The sequence below is a fragment of the Hylobates moloch genome, unplaced genomic scaffold (genome assembly GCF_009828535.3).
Source record: "Hylobates moloch isolate HMO894 unplaced genomic scaffold, HMol_V3 SCAFFOLD_24, whole genome shotgun sequence".
Lineage (NCBI taxonomy): Eukaryota > Metazoa > Chordata > Mammalia > Primates > Hylobatidae > Hylobates > Hylobates moloch.
This window is the reverse complement of record NW_026652299.1, coordinates 33,288,491-33,305,940: the sequence shown is the minus strand read 5'-3', so window position 1 is coordinate 33,305,940 and position 17,450 is coordinate 33,288,491. Positions and strand designations below refer to the sequence as shown.

General features: G+C 37.7%; 1 protein-coding gene across 6 annotated transcripts in view; it reads left to right on the top strand.

Moving 5' to 3' along the window:
- The window catches only part of WDR33 (WD repeat domain 33), a 110,580-nt gene that overhangs the window by 44,583 nt on the left and 48,547 nt on the right, over positions 1–17,450 (top strand). For all 6 annotated transcript variants that reach the window (XM_032145877.2, XM_032145878.2, XM_058434317.1 and 3 more), the window contains exons 5-7: positions 1,375–1,470; positions 1,662–1,813; positions 3,492–3,589. In XM_032145877.2, the coding sequence (XP_032001768.1) occupies positions 1,375–1,470; positions 1,662–1,813; positions 3,492–3,589 (346 nt within the window). The remainder of the gene's footprint in view (positions 1–1,374; positions 1,471–1,661; positions 1,814–3,491; positions 3,590–17,450) is intronic.

The window sequence follows — 17,450 nt, the reverse complement described above, 5'->3', positions numbered from 1 at the left end:
AACCTTTTTGAAAAGAGTAAAATCTGAGCACGCCATATCTTATAAGGTGGGTAAATGTTCTCATTTGGGGATTATGCTAGAAGGTTTGAGGAAGAATTTGCACATAGTAGAGGCACAGTCAAAATCAAAAGGTATTAAGGTAGACTGTGGGCTCTGTGTCTACAGTTTGGTTGTCTGTAGTTTTGATGGGTTAGGATCCATCCCAGATAACAGAAACTAGGAAGAGAGGAGGCTTTTAATCTGATAATCAAAACTGTGACTTACAGGTAAGCAATAAAAAGCCAAATTGTCACATATATTTGTGTAATTTAAGAAATAACCTTCATTTTATATATCCTTACTGTTTCTATAAGCACATATGTATTTGTATTTTTCAACTTTGTCAGAGTTTTTGGAAAATAGGATTGTTGTATTGACATTTTGTATATTTACATCTTTTAAGGAAAATGAGTGTGTGATCCATCATAGAAACTTGAAAATAAAAAGTAAAAACAAAAAGTTTGAGTGTTTCAAATTAACCAGCACAAATGCCACAGATTTCCTTTAGTATGCAAATTGTGACATTAAAATATTGATGTAAAAATATTTAAAGGGCCTTAAGTGCAAAAAGTAATAAAGGGCTTTAGGTTTAATTTAAAAGGAGAAAAGGTGCACTTAAAAGTGCAAAAAAATTATTGGCATAGTCATTCCCTGAAAATACATACATCTATGTGTATCCATAAAAATTAAAAATATTGGTGTAGTGTTAATTAGTCATGGCACTATTATGGTTTTTTTTGAGAGTAGATCAGTATAAGAGTTATCACTGCTTGGTACTTTGAATGGAGGAGAGCTTACAATTTTTTTTTTTTTTAATATGTTTAGCTGCAGGAAGAGTTTGAAAGCCTCAGTGTCCTTAAATCAATACTTATTATTATCTTGTTTTTTTAATTAAACACTGGTAACTTTTCTTTCCGTATTTGTCCTCTCGTACTTGTAAGCACCAAATCCTTTATTCAGTCTTTAAGTTGTTCTGGTGACTGATCACCTTATTTATGTTAGTCTATCATATAGCCTAGGGAAATGAGGTCTTTGCATATTCTGTTTTGAAATGGTCTTTAGCATGCATAGGTGTGTGTAATTTAGTGAGTAGGTGCGTATACTCATAATGTACTTAGTATCTTTAATTTAACTAATAAGCCAAAGGACTAGAGCTTTCCTTGCACTGTGTTAAGTTGTTTTCTGACAAAGTACTGATAAAGCTGAGCTACATTTAAGTGAAAGTCAGTATCATTATTTAATGTCAGTTATTGCATGTTTTACAAATACCTTTAAAATGTTTTTCAAAATTAGTGAAGTTGGGGGTTGTATAACCTGTCTTTTTTTCTCCCTTAGTGGACTCCAGAAGGAAGACGCTTGGTCACTGGAGCTTCTAGTGGAGAGTTTACCTTGTGGAATGGACTCACTTTCAATTTTGAAACAATATTACAGGTAATAGTAATCACCAGATGGTATCATCATCCTGTGGTACTGTAAAGAACTTGAGATATAGTCACTTATTGGCATTGTTAAACTTAGAATTGGACGAATTATTACCTCGAGTCAGTATTTGCTCTTGTAAGCCTTTAGTCATACATTCTTTGAAGCAGCACCTTACTAATTAATGTTTTCTGTTTTCACAGGCTCACGACAGCCCAGTGAGGGCCATGACGTGGTCACATAATGACATGTGGATGTTGACAGCAGACCACGGAGGATATGTGAAATACTGGCAGTCGAACATGAACAACGTCAAGATGTTCCAGGCACATAAGGAGGCGATTAGAGAGGCCAGGTTTATACACAATATACCATTTTCTGTAGTCCCTATTGTCATGGTTAAATTATTCTCTAAGTGTATTCTGGGTGCAGAGATGCATGGGCTCTGTCAGTTTCTGGGAAACTTTCTGCACCCTATAAACACAATATTTTTCTTTGTTTTCACACATTCACCATTTTGCTGGCACCTTTCTGAAGTAGTGTTGTCCCGGTATCAGCCTTTGCAATATGTTAGAGATGTACTGTCTGCCGCATTTTGCACTGGTTTTCTCTTTTCATTTATGATTAATAATGTGTATACGTTATTCCTTTTTATTATCTACTGTGTAAGACAAGAATATTTCATTCCAAATAAAGAATTCAGTCTTTAATTATGCAACTGAATAAAATCTAAAGCCTACAGAAAACAACTTCAGAATTCACACAAAGTGGAAAAAGGCTTAAGTGAAGACCTGGTTGGCTTGGTTATGCCACGACTTCCAAAGGAAAGTATAGGACTAAAACCCTCACAGATAACTGGATGTGGCAAACGTTAACGGAGTAATGAATGGGTTCTTCAAGCTTTGCGGCTGTAAGCAGATCATTGTCAAGAAGACTCTAGGACTTTTCTTCTGATTCTCTGTTGATAACATCACTTATGCAAATGTATACAATAAGTGGAGTTTAAAATATTTTCAGTGAGTTGTATATTTTTACACATCAGTGAGGTATGAATAGTAAAACTGGGGGAAAAAGTTCCAAATACAAGCCTGAAGAATTGCTGCAGCCTCAGAATAAAGCTAAGCAGCATTCTTTAAGGTTGTGCCACCCATGTGTGGGAGGAGGTTGACATCTTTATAGAAACATCATCCACTGTAGTCATTTGTTTATACTTGCAGAATCTTAACAGAAATTGTTGGATGGACATGCTTCTGCTTTGGAGATTTTGCCTTAGTGTCATGCCCATACATTGAGTTTACACAGCTGGTCCTTTCTTAGTCATAGGATTCCAAAGTTCAAGGGAGTTTTTAGAGTTCGTTGAGAAACTTGATGATCTTTCACTGCTGGGAAAAACTGACTCCTTCTTGCAGCAGATTCTTTGGCTTTAAACACAGGTCTGAATGTCCTTATTTTAAAGTTTTCCTCAAAAGGTGCAACATTCATGGAATAGCTTGCCAGGAAGATGTGAAACTTTTCTACAGACCTTTGGAATGGATGAGAAACATCGTATGTAGGGATGTTTAGCAATCAGTCTTTTAATAGACAGCCCACAGTGTTTCAGCTTATTTCATGAAGTGTCTGAGGCAGAAGCTGATGATAATTTTGGGACCAGTATTCGTGTGCAATTTAAAAGACTGCAGGAATACTGCAAAAATAGAATCCATTTAGTTTCACCACTTAAGGCAGTTTCATGTGATTTCCTGGTGTCATAGAAAATAGAGGAGGAACATGGATAGCATTAGCACTAATAATACACACTTGAAGTTCTCAGAATACTGATGATTGAAAACTCAGAAACAACTGCTCTGTTGAAGTCTTCTTTTGATGAGATGCCTATGTTAGCTGATGACATTCGCTTTAAGGGCTTCTTCACTGGATTCTTCCCTCTCCTGTTTATAATGCAGCACAGTGTTTTTATTTTTCCCTGTCTGAGAAGCACAGATTATCTGTTAAATGCTGACTTCTTTCCCCTGCTGTGTGTCTTCATGTAACAGTTTCTCACCCACGGATAATAAATTTGCTACATGCTCTGATGACGGCACTGTTAGAATCTGGGACTTTCTTCGTTGCCATGAGGAAAGAATTCTCCGAGGTACGTGTACTAACAGTACTGATTGGAATATTTAAATAGGGAAGACATTTGTGGTTAAATCATCACAAAATCACAATACTGGCTTACATCTCCATTCAATTTTTTTTACATATACACACCGTCTCAGGCTCTTCAAAAAAACCCAGCACTTTCTCTGACTCACAGTCATTTTGTAGGTTTTTACTACCAGTGTTATCTTTGAATTTTTCAGCTATAAATTAAATACAAGAGCGCTCCCCCCTTACTTGCTTATCTGTATGCATCTTAGGGCTGTATTCCTTTTCCTTTCTTGTAGCCAGGGTACTTGTTCCCAACATATTGACACTGTGGTTTGATTTAGATAGCTGTCATTCTCCTGGTGGTCCTTTTACAATATGAATTAACCGAGAAGATAGAGGTATCAAAGCTACACTTCTTAGTGTTACTATTTCTGAAAGCAGTTGGTTTTTCAGTACACCACATTAGTACTACATGGCCGGCTCGTTACTAATTTCAGGTGGCATTGCTACTTGTTTACTTTTGTTGATTTTATAATTAATAAACCTCTATGAATTACTTCATTCCATAACTGAAGTCCATATTCTCACTTCTATGATTTTAGATTATGCATTAGAATATTGGACTCTATAAAGTGGGACTGTTGAAATATTAACAGTACATCAACGTGAGTTACGTGAATTCAGTGGTGGTAGAGTTAAGGAATTTGTTGTATATATGCAATACAAACATCACAACAAAGGCACTTCTAACTGGATCCTGTTAGTTTATTAAGTAGGAAGGTAGTTTTCTCAAGTGCTTAATTTGAACCTGTTGAATGTACTGTTTAACAAACAGTACCTTCTACTCCATACCCTTGATTCCAGGATGCCACAAAAGTACCATCTTTCTCTGACATATAAATATGGGGTGGGAGGATGGGTGCTACAGGTGTTGGGTGTCAAATTATTATTCAGAGCTTTTCCCTTATGTTCAAGAGTCAGCAGAGAGAGTTGTCTTGGTTGAATCGTTAAGTTTCTCACAATTTTTTAGAGCTTTAGCTGTAGCATATAATGTTGATGTTTTGTAGACAGGAAAGAGTCCTGAGATACTTTAACCTGTATTTCAGCCCATATTTCAAGCCAGTATCTTCCATCACATTTGCTTCAACACTCCTGACTTGGCACATTTTGTTTGGGTTTATCCACAGTACTGTATGACTGTAGCTTTCATAAGGATAGGGAACCTGTCACATTGAGGGAGTTTACTCACTATAAAGGTCATAATATTGTATAACTTCAGAATGAGACAGAGACTTTGAGATGATCATGTCTGAGTTATTTTATGGATGAGCTCCATGATCCCAAGGGTGGAAGTGACATGTTAAAAGCAAAATAGGTTCAGAGCCAGGACTAGAATCTTATCATTTGACTCCCAGCCTAATGCCACACTTATGTTGAATCTTTCCTCACTATTAGTCTTAGCTGTTAAACAGAAATAAGTTTAACATTTTCTAAGTTTTTAAAATCCTGGAAACTTAGAGAAAATGAAATAATTTTATTTATTAAAAGTAATTCTAGAGTAGCCGGGCGCGGTGGCTTACACCTGTAATCCCAGCACACTGGGAGGCCGAGGTGGGTGGATCACGAGGTCAGGAGATCGAGACCATCCTGGCTAACACCATGAAACTCCGTCTCTACTGAAAATACAAAAAATTAGCCGGGTGTCCTGGTGGGCGCCTGTAGTCCCAGCTACTTGGGAGGCTGAGGCAGGAGAGTGGTGTGAATCCAGGTGGCGGAGCTTGCAGTGAGCGGAGTTTGCGCCACTGCACTCCAGCCTGGGCGACAGAGCAAGACTCCGTCTCAAAAAAAAAAAGTAATTCTAGAGTATTAAAACAACTAATTTTACAGTGGACTGTACTAACTGAAGTCTGATCTAAAACCACTTTGCAGCTTGGATTTTAAAAAGAAGGAAATCTATGTGATAACGTTTTTGAGTCCCATGATCCAGTGAAGCATTATTCAATTTTGGTAGTGAAAGTGTTTCATTGAGAACTTTCCTCTGAAATTTAGAGTGTGCAGGGGATATTAACTAGCAGTTAAATATTTTCAGATGAGTCCAGGTAAATTTAGATGAAGTTAAGTAGATGGTGAATCATAAATGAGAGTTGAGATTTTTATATGAGGGCTCTTTATTTTAGGTTTCTACTATGGAAATTTCAAAAATGTACAATGGTATAATGAGCCTTCATGTACTTTTAGGGTTTACATTCTAGCTTTTTAATATCTTTTGATTCTTTTAAAAAAATTCTACTTACTTTAACAATATTTTTAGTACCCCAAGACACTTCAGTATATGAGGCAGATACGAATATATTGAATTAAGTTGATTATACCACCCAAGCAATAATTGTGATAGCAAGTCTGCTGTAGGAGAAGAGTTATTAGATTCCAGTTGTCCGTTTTCTGTCATTTCTCACTTTTCCAAATTTTATGCATCTAAGAGCTTCCCATCCTCCCCTTAGTGAGTTGTGGGGTCAGAGGGATGGTGGATCGGCAGTTGTTTGAAGGGATGATGAGAGTTCTTTAAATAAAATGTGAAGTGAACTTACTTAGCTCTACTCAGAGAAAATTGGATCACAAAGTCAAACAAATAGGGACAGGATATTCTAACCTCTAAAATATCAGTTGCCCTTTATTAAGGATGATGTTCATGTAATGCACATAGACTCTATGGCATCAGGTAGATAAGCATACTCCTTTGCATTGTTAGTGTTGTGTATCAAGTCATTACTTTTGGAGTTAAGTATTCAGAAATCCAAAATAATTCTATTTAAGGGGAGTTTGTGATCATACAGTCAAACTTTTCTACAACATTCCTAAAAACTAGCCTTCTACTCACATTCTCAGTGATGTAATATTCCCTACTTCACATGAATTCCTTTCTTAATTTTAGACAGCTCTAATTTTCAGGGAATTCTTTATATCAGAAACCTGCTTCCTTACAACTTGTCTTGCCTACGGGAATACCAAAAATTAAGTCTGCACTTAATTCACCTGGCAGGCCATTAGGTATGAAGAGACAGCTGTAGGGTCTTCTTGACTGAGTTTTTCAGCTTTAAGCATACAGTGTGTCTGTGCATAACAGAAGTCATGATACTATACTTTTTAATTTTTAATTTTTTTAAAAATAGAGACAGGCTCTCCCTGTGTTGCCCAGGTGGTCTCAAACTCCTGGGCTCAAGGGATCCTCCTGCCTCGGCCTCCCAAAGTGCTAGGATTATACTGTGAGCCACCACACTGGACTTGTACTTTCGAATGCAGAATTTATAGTTGCTTTTTATTTTTATTTTCTTACTATTTTAAAAATATTTTTGAGACCAAGTCTTCCTCTGTTGCCCAGGCTGGAGTGCAGTGGTGTGATCTTGGCTCACTGCAACCTCCGCCTCTCGGGTTCAAGTGATTGTCCTGCCTCAGCCTCCCGAGTAACTGGGATTACAGGCGTGTGTCACCATGCCCGGCTAATTTTTGTATTTTTAATAGAGACAGGGTTTCACCATGTTGGCCAGGCTGGTCTTGAGCTCCTGACCTCACGTGATCCACGCTCCTCGGCCTCCCAAAGTGCTGTTATTACAGGCGTGAGCCACCGTGCCTGGCCTGTAGTTGCTTTTTATAATAGTATTTCTGAGATTGTTCTTATGCTTAGAAAAGGATGAAGTTACAGAAGAGAAAAATAATCAGTATTTTCTAAGGTGTAAAATGAGCATAGATCTGTTGGCGGTGGATTTGTTATACAAAAGTCCTTGTTGGTACATAAGTTGAAAAAACAGACATTTATGAAATAGAATATACTGCAGCATTGAAAAGCCCTATGTATATGTCCACCATGACAAAGGGTGTGTAAGTCACCATAGTTCCATTTCTCCTTTTTTTCTAGTATTAATTATGGCAGTTTATGGACTGGGATTAAAGTAACATTTTTTAAAATTTTTATTAAAAATTAAAAAAATTTCCTCTAGCTTCCCAAGCTTATGATAAAATAACATTGTACACACCAGAAATATGTGACACTAAATGAGCCTATAGGTTATGTTTACACATTTGACTCCAACTGAAATAGTACCATTAAAATTTATTTAATAAACAATGAGTATCCTATATGCAAGTTACCTAGGAGACTGTTTTATAAGGTATAACCCCTATCCTCATGTTTAATAGGGAAGGTGAGAATTTTCACAATCGCTAAAGACGTTTGATAATAAGGGAGGAGAGCCGTGTGAGTGCTAGAAGTGTAGTTTTATGGGCATATGGAAGCAGATCACTTAACTACTGGCAGGTTGAAAATACGGAATCAGTAAGGATATGGAAATAAATTTTACTGAGAGGCATCATATTATTTTATTTTTAATTTTCTCCCACAGCCTCACCCCTCCCCATTATACTCATAAAGAGAATCGGTTAACAAGTTTCAGCATGCTTTAATTTTGTTTTACCTTCTTGATTTTAACAATAATAACAGCTGAAACATTATACTTACTCTGTATCAGGCATGTTGTAAGTACTTTATTTAATCTTCCCAGTAGCCCTACCAGAACAGTACTGATTGTTTCCCATTTTACAAATGAGTAAACCAAGGCACCAAAAAGTTAAACCTGTCAAAGGTCATATAATTTATACTCTTAGGCTAGGTTTGAAGCCTGTTTGTTTGGCTCCAATATTCATGCTCTTAACTACTATGTTAAACTGCCTCTTTTATGTTTTAAAAGGAATGTCAGCAACAGTACCTTCCTAAGCTGTAATTGACAGAATTGTGAAGTAAAGATTTGTATGGGGGAGAAGGGTGTGGGTAGAGGAAACTAGGTATTCAAGTTCATTTTAACATTCTTTAAAACTGTAGAGGTTATAGTGAATGTATACTATATTTAACAAAAATATTAAACCACAGCTATTGGTTCACACTACACATGGGTTATAAGGTGTATTAAATAGAACATGGAGATAAGCAGTTATATTGAGACTTACGCAGGAGTTTTTAGTTTTCACATATAATACTAATGGAATGGAAATGAACATTTATGTACTCACCACACAGATTAAGAAAAGTAATATTATTACTAATACTTTTGTTAAGTCTCTGTGTGCTCCTTCATGATTGCATTTGTGGTTTATACTACATGAGATGACTCCTGTCTACACAAAGATCTTTTCGTTTGGCAGTGTGTTTTTGAGCTGTGTGAAGACACGTTTACAAAGTTTGAGTGTTCCAAAAAATGGGTGCTTTTTATTGGAAATAACTTTATTACTAAAGTAAAATTGGTAAACCATGTAGTTTATGATAATGAATCTAATTTATTTCTATAAGGTTTTACAAAACACTCCCCAGAATTCTGTTTTCCCCCAAGACAAAAAACCCAGCTTCCTTTAAAGTAGTCCATAGCAGAATAATTCCTTACATTGACTTAGCATGCTTTTAGTATTGAAAGCACTTCAAGCATATATCCAGACAACCACCTGGACCCATTTTACATACAGCTGCCTGTATTCTGTATCCAGTTTCTTACTTTGAGGAAGTGTTTCTTTAAGGCTCTGTGCTATCCTGAAAAGACTATATCATGGTAGGTTCTCTTATTATGTAAATAATTATTTCATAAGAGAGAAAAAGACTTCATATTTAACATCTAAAGCACATTATTTTAAAAAGTTTGTGTAGCAGGGTCCTGAAATACTCATTTTATGTGGTGTGTTCATATTTTTACAGGAACTGTTTAAAATTTTTATGATGGGCTTTGTTCTTTTAATCGCTATGCTTATTTAAAATATTGTACATAATACGACCAAAACTTATTGAATATAAATCTGTACCTTTCTTGGGGTGCAAAGTTGCATGCTGCTGCTATTATATTTAGTGTCTTAAGAGTCAAGAGCCACTCCCAGGCACTCTTTTGTATATGAAGATTCGATTTTTTTTTTTTTTGGAGACAGGGTCTCGGTCTGTCACCCAGGCTGGAGTGCAGTGGTGCAATACTGGCCCACTGCAACCTCCACCTTCCAGGCTCAAGCAATTCTCCCACCTCAACCTCCCCGGTAGCTGGGACTACAGGCATGCACCACCACATCTGGCTAATTTTTTAATTTTTTGGTAGAGATGGGCTTTCACCATGTTGGACAGGCTGGTCTCTTGTTCTCAGGCGATCTGCCCACCTGGGCCTCCCAAAATGCTGGGATTACAGGCATAAGCCACCATGCCTGGCCGAAGATTCAGATTTCTTAGTAGTGACAAATCCCTATGATTAATAATTTAGGCAGTCAGTTTTCAGAAAGAACCTTTATATCTTTACATTTATTAAAGATATAAATTTTATTCTGTAATTGTCTGTTCTATAATTGTATGCTTCAGTTCTTTTTGAGTGAGGTTTAAATTTTTGTTCTGATGAATTAGTTACCCTGTTCTTTTATAAATCTCAGCTTATCAGGTCTTTGATAGTTTTTAAAGTTAAAATTCTGAGCTTTGGAAAGGTTGATACAGTTAGATAAATGTATAATATGTCTTGGCTTTTTCATTTTCAGTGAGTAGATTCTTTAATAAAGTATATGATTAAAATGTGATATAGTAAGTTTTGTCAACGAGGGAAATATCAGAACAAATACTGGGTTTGGTTTTGTTTTTTTTTTCATAGTAATTTTTTTCCCCTTTAATTACTTTTTTTTTTTTTTTTTTTGAGTTGGAGTCTTGCTCTGTTGCCCAGGCTGGAGTGCAGTGGCATGATCTCAGCTCATTGCAACCTCTGCCTCCTGGGTTCGAGCAAGTCTTGTGTCTCAGCCTCCTGAGTAGCTGGGACTACAGGCATACACCACAAGACCCAGCTAATTTTTGTATTTTTAGTGGAGATAGGGTTTCACCATGTCGGCCAGGCTGATCTCGAACTCATGACCTCAAGTGATCCACTCGTCTTGGCCTCCCAAAGTGTTGTCATTATGGGTGTGAGCCACTGTGCCTGACCACTTTTTTATGGTATACCAGAAAACTGTATCTCAGCAATTTCTGAGAATCACCTATAGTGCTATGATCTCTTTAGTTGTAAAGAGACCAGAGTGAGGATTTCTGTAGTTTCTGGGTCAGTTAATTCTTTTTTACAGGTTGTTTGATAAAATAACACTAATTTCTCCACATGCACATTAAAACCCTCATAGCTAATCTGCCAAGGCCTCTGTTTTTTGCCTTTGAATGTATTTTGATATTTATTAGAGCTCTCTTTGAGAGAACAGAGTTAATATTGAGGATAGCCTCCTTAGTCTGGCCATCTCCCTATGCTTGTTGAAGACTGTGAGAGTCTTCTCAGTGTCCATGTTTGTTTTGCCACAAATGGAAATTATAAGTATTCTACCATATTGAAACATTAGAAAATACTGAAGGAAGTCAGCATGAATACAGAAACAAGGAGTAAAAGGGTGGGTTCTAGGAACTCCTTGTCAGGAAGCTCAATATTTTATCTCCAACAGACATTTTTAATGTTATTAAACAAAAGTAGTTTGTGATGCCATGAGTCATCAAAGGTTAGATTAGTACTTAATCCCATCAGGCCAGATAACTGCTTTTTCGAATAAATAATTTGTAGTCTGTACACTTCTGAAGTGAACTTCATTGATTGCTGCCACACGTAAATTTCTAAAAAAGGCACCACCACAGGTACGCACACATGCATGCATGCGCAGGCTTGGAGAAAGAAAGCCTTACTGCTTCCATTGAGAAATAGTGGTCTGGAATAAATCATGCTAAAATAATCCGATTTTTTAATAGGATTGCTGGAGGGGTCAAGGACATTGTAGCCAGAACAACATAGGCAATCTTTTGAGCTAATTTGTGGATCATGGTAGAGGAATGTGGCTTTTTAGCTGCATGAGTGAAAGATCATTCCTAAAGTAAATTTTGCCTGGATGTTTGTTACCTGTGAGACAGGTATGCAGAGAGTGCTGTAAGATTCTTTACTTGGCCCCTGTCCTACTTGACATTTTATATTAATGTAGATGGTCTTGCTTTGTAATTTATAGCTGATTCATAACTACAAGTAGAGGTTCACTAGATTTCAGGATTTGAGAAGATATTATGATGTTAAACTTAACAGAAACTTAAACTGTAAAAGTTAAATAAAGATAAATAGGAAGTTCTGTACTTTGCTTACCAACCTCAATTCCAGAGTTTGTTAGATTGGTTAATTAGAGCTCATAAAAACAATCCTGTGTTTTAGATGATTGGTGTGAACTCGAGGTGTCATGTTCTTCCCCACTTAATGGAATACTTAATAGATGTTTAGAGTGGTGGAGCTTCATTTTTGAGGAGAGTTTACTAGAAGGGAGAACGGTCTGGAAATCATGAAGAACAGTAAAGGGAAGATTAATATTTAGCTGGGTTAAAAGAGACTTGCGATTATAGTTATTTTCAGATATTTAAAGAATATTTTTTGGAAGTAGGATTTGATTTATTTTATATAGGCCTAGAATATAGGGGATGAGAAGGACATAGGACATCATATTTGGATTTCATTATGGAAATTTTTTTCCTGTGGAAAGATAAGAGAATGTGGCCAGGCACAATAGCTCACACCTGTAATCTCAGCTCTTTAGGAGGCTAAGGTGGGAAGGTTGCTTAAAGCCAGGAGTTTGAGACCAGCCTGGGCAACAAAGTGAGACCCTGTTTCTATAAAAAAATGAAAAACGTGGTGGCATGCACACATAGTCCCAGCTACTCAGAAGGCTGAGGCAGGAGGATTGCTCGAGTCTAGGAATCCGAGGCTGCAGTGAGCCGAGATTGCGCCACTGCACTCCATCCTGGACGACAGAGGGAGACCCGGTGTTTTTCCCCCATGAAAGAAAAGAGAACGGACTGTTGTGTGAGCTATTGGACTTCCCTTTCATGAAATTTTGCCACATTTAGCTTGCCACCTACCTATCAGGGAAGTTACAGAAAGCATTTCCTTTTCAGACGGATGGTCAGATTTGATAATATTAACATTAGTGTTATGTCTCAGGGCAGACCTAAAGTCTGAAAGTCAAGCATTGCAAAGAGTTAAGTGACTAGGTTGTATCCCATAAGGAGATGTTGGCAACCTCTGTTGAGACTTTGGATAATGTTATTAACACTGTTGTTTGAAGTAGTGAATGGAGTCTCAAAATTCACCTAATCTTCCAAAAATTGTTTGAAGTATTTATGCTTTTTAATTGTATATATACAGTAAATGCACAAATCTTAAATGTACAGTATAATGGATTTTTCGTATTTATACACTTGCCTGACTACCTCTAGATAAGATACAGAATAATTTTAGGAGTCAAAGATTTCTTCATGCCCCTTTCCCACTTTAGCTTTTTACTAGGTAGGTTAGGCTTTGAAAGATATTTTCATTAAGTTATTTTTCTTTTTCTTTACTGTTCTTTACGTTTTGTGATTTTTGTGGTTTTTATCTCACCTGCCACTGTGTAGAGTTGTCTTAATTACCTTTCATTGATTTGAGTCTATATTCTTTTTTAAAAAATAGATGCAGTCCTGAATCTAGATGCCTCCATATTCTTTTAAAAATGCTGTTTTATTACTTTTTCTGATCAGCTTCATCTGCTAGTCTCCTGCTACTAAAACCAATTCATCGGAAGTATATAAAGAGACACTATTGCATATGATTACAATCACAAGCTCTAGAAGCTGAATGTTAGTCACAGTTTCAGCTCTTAGCAGCCATGTGACACTGGGGCAAGTTACAATATTTTGTGTCCTCATCTGTAAAGTGAGGTATTGACCTCAGTGATATGTCATTGTCAAAGTGAATTTCAGAGCCTGCTTCCAAATCTCTGGACTATTTTTGGATAAAAGTGGTTATTTCAGAACTTTTTTCATTTGAATATTTTTCAGCCATTGTTATGACAGTAGTATATATAGGCTTTTTATATTTACAAGCAGTCTATAAATATGACTACTTGTTTAAACAAAGCTGTCATAATTTTTTAGTGTTTTTAGATGTAAAAAATTCAACAGGAACTTAGAATTGGTCTTTTTGAAGTCCTTTAAAAGGGCTGTGTGTGGTGGCTCATGCCTGTAATCCCAGCACTTTGGGAGGCCAAGGCAGGTGGATCACTTGAGGTCAGGCACTTGAGACCAGCCTGGCCAACATGGTGAAACCCCGTCTCTACTAAAAATACAAAAATTAGCTGGGCATGGTGGCACGTGCCTGTAATCCCAGCTTCTCGGGAGGCTGAGGCAAGAGAATTGCTTGAACCCGGGAGGCAGAGGAGGTTGCAATGAACCGACAGTGTGCCACTGCACTCCAGCCTGGGCAACAAGAGCAAAACTCCATCTCATAAATAAATAAATAAATAAATAAATAAATAAAGTCTTATAAAAGTATTTAAATAGTTTATCTTATTTGTTAGATGTATCAGATAATTAATAATGACACACTGTGGCCAATGTGCTATCATTGTTTCTTTTGCTGATAAAAATTTAGAAGATATGGCCTCTTCCCTTTAGCACCATGTCCAACATTTTCCTAGTTATCTTATTTCTTCAAAAATGTTTTGTGGATTGATGAAGTACCTTATCAAGCAGGAATGCTGTTTTACATTGACAGTGAGTAGTCTTCACAACTCATAGCAGCAGGCTGCTGTCATTGGTGCCCAGACTGTTTCATCAGGACAGCATTTAGTTTTTTAGGGGATAAGAACAGGTTTTTTCCTGCTGACCAACCTTAAGCACTGGAATTAATCCCTAACTCCGTTTAGTGATAAGGAAGTTGGATGAACAAGTGATAGCTCTGCTAAAATGTTATTTCTTTTTGCCATCTTGGATGAGTAATGTGTCAGCAGTAAGGTGGGAGTCTTGGGGAAAATGTACTATACATATATTTTTGTTGGAGTAGACAAGATTCAAATCTAGAAATCTAATGTCTTGTTTGGACTCTCCTTGTTACCCTCTGCGTCCACCCCGTGAAACTTGTCAGTTTGACCAAACGGACTAGCTGACTTTGGGGACTTGACTTTGGGGACTTAGTCTGTCCTCAGAGTCTTCAGTGTAGTTTGTTGCAGGGTAGGAGCCGAAACCTTACCTGTGACATAGCAGATGTGGGTCTGATTCAGTGACTCTAAGATCAGAGAGGTGACATCTGGAATAAAAAGAGCATTTTAAGTTTAGTGATTTCTGAACTAAAATCCTGCTCCTTTCTTGAGGTCATATAGTACAGCACTCAGTTTTAATGTTCTTTCTGTAGAACCTGAATATTAAATACCTCAAAAATTTGGTGGTGGTAATATTAAAAAAATTTTTTTGCAGTAGTTAAATCAGATAATTTTGTTTCCTGAAATCTATGCACATTATTCCATTTGTATCTTTTTAAAGTGTATTCTGATTTTAAAATTTATTATTATTTTTCAGAGACAGGGTTTTGCTCTGTTGCCCAGGTTGGAGTACACTGGCATGATCATAGCTCACCATAACCTCAAACTCCTGGCCTTAAGCCATCCTCCTGCCCAACTTCTTTTTTTTTTTTATAGATATATATATTTTATTTTATTGATAATATCAATATTATTATTATTATTATTATTATTATTATTTTGAGATAAGATCTTGCTCTGTCACTCAGGCTGGAGTGCAGTGGCATGATCTTGGCTTACCGCAGCCTCCACCTGCCAGGCTCAAGTGATCCTCCCACCTCAGCCTCCTGAGAAGCTGGGGCTATAGGTGCGTGCCACCATGTGTGTCTAACTTTTGTATTTTTAGTAGAGACAGGGTTTCACCATGTTGCCTAGGCTGGTCTTGAACTCCTGGGCTCAAGTGATCTGCCCGCCTCTGCCTTCCAAAGTACTGAGATTACAGGCATGAGCCACCGTGCCTTTCCATCAATCTGATTTTTTAGAACATTTTTAGTTTTACAGTTTTTAGGTTTTAATGTGCCATGCAAATGTAAGTTCCCAAGGGTCTTCTGGGTGGAAATGTTTATTAAAACAAAAATTTGTCAAGAGTATTCACTAGACATTTTGTTTAGTTTTTAAAATTCTAGCAGGTAAATCATTAAAGCAATTACTGTAAAATACCGTCAGTTTTTGAATTCGCTGTTTTACTTATTTTTACATTTTAACCTCTGAAAGAAATATAATTAGCTGTTTTAAAGAGTTTTTTCCATATATATATATATATATATATATTTCTGTTCAACTTTTTTTTTTTTTTTAAGATGGAGATTCACTCTTGTTGCCCAGGCTGGAGTGCAATGATACAATCTCGACTCACTGCAACTTCCGCCTCTTGGGTTCAAACAATTCTCGTGCCTCAGTCTCTCGGGTAGCTGGGATTATAGGCACATGCCACCATGCCTGGCTAATTTTTGTATTTTAAGTAGAGATGGGGTTTCACCATGTTGCCCAGGCTAGTCTCGAACTCCTGACCTCAAGTGATTCATCTGCCTCAGTCTCCCAAAGTGCTGGGATTACAGGCGTGAGCTACTGCGCCCGGCCTTCCCTTATATTTTTGACTCAAAAAAAGTCTGTTCTCAGCTGGGTGCGGTGGCTCATACCAGCAATCCCAGCACTTTGGGAGGCTAAGGCAGGCAGATCACTTGAGCCCAGGAGTTTGAGACCAGCCTTGGCAACATGGCAAAACCCCATTTGTACAAATCAAATACAAAAAGTTAACTGGATGTGGTGGCGTGTGCCTGTGGTTCCTGCTACCAGGGAGACTGAGGTAGGAGGATCTCTTGAACCTGGGAAATCCGAGGCTGCAGTGAGCCAAGATTTCGCCACTGTACTCAAGCCTGGGTGACAGAATGAGACCCTGTCCCTCCCTCCCCTCAAACGCCTGTTCTCCTACGATGAGAAATAAGCTGATACATTTTTGACTTAAGAAGAAGCAGATATTAGAAATTACAGCCTGTGAGAGAATGGTGTGAACCCGAGAGGCGGAGCTTGCAGTGAGCTGAGATTGGGCCACTGTAGTCCAGCCTGGATGGCAGAGTGAGACTCCATCTCAAAAAAAAAAAACAAACAAAAAAAAACTGTGAAATGAAAGGTATTTGAAAGACTCAGTATGATGGAGAGTTTCAGTTCTTGCTGAGGAGAAACACTGAGGACTATGATAATTGTAAAGGTTAAGGTTTGGCACAGTTGCTGAGGGCTTGTCTTGAAAGAGAAAGTAGTCAACACTATGGCGTTTCTTTTTTTTTTTTTTGAGGTGGAGTCCTGCTCTGTTGCCCAGGCTGGAGTACAGTGGCACAATCTCAGCTCACTGCAATCTCCGCCTCCCTGGCTCAAGTGATTCTCCTGCCTCAGCCTCCCGAATAGCTGGGAATACAGGCGTCTGCCACCATGCCCGGCTAATTTTTTGTATTTTTAGTAGAGATGGGGTTTCACCACGTTGGCCAGGCTGGTCTCAAACCCCTGACCTCGGGTGATCCACCTGCCTCGGCCTCCCAAAGTGCTGGGATTAGAGGCATGAGCCACCATGCCTGCCCTTACAATGTTTCTTCATCATCATTTTATTTATTTTGTTTTGTTTTATTGAGACCGTTTCACTCGGTCACCCAGATTGGAGTGCAGTGGCACGATCACAACTCACTGGAGCCTCAACTGCCTGGGCTTATGCGGTCCACCTGAGCTGAGTAGCTGGGACTGCAGGTGCATGCCACTATGCCTGTCTATTTTATTGTTAATAGATACAAGATGTCACTATGTTGCTTAAGCTGGTCTCAAGCTCCTGGGCTAAGAGATTTTCCCATCTTGGCCTCCCAAAGTACTGGGATTACAGGCGTGAGCCACTAAGCCCAGCCACATTTTTGGTTTTGTGCTTGTAGATATGATTAATACTTATAGAAATTTAAAAAATCTTTCATCAAAAGAGTGCATATGAA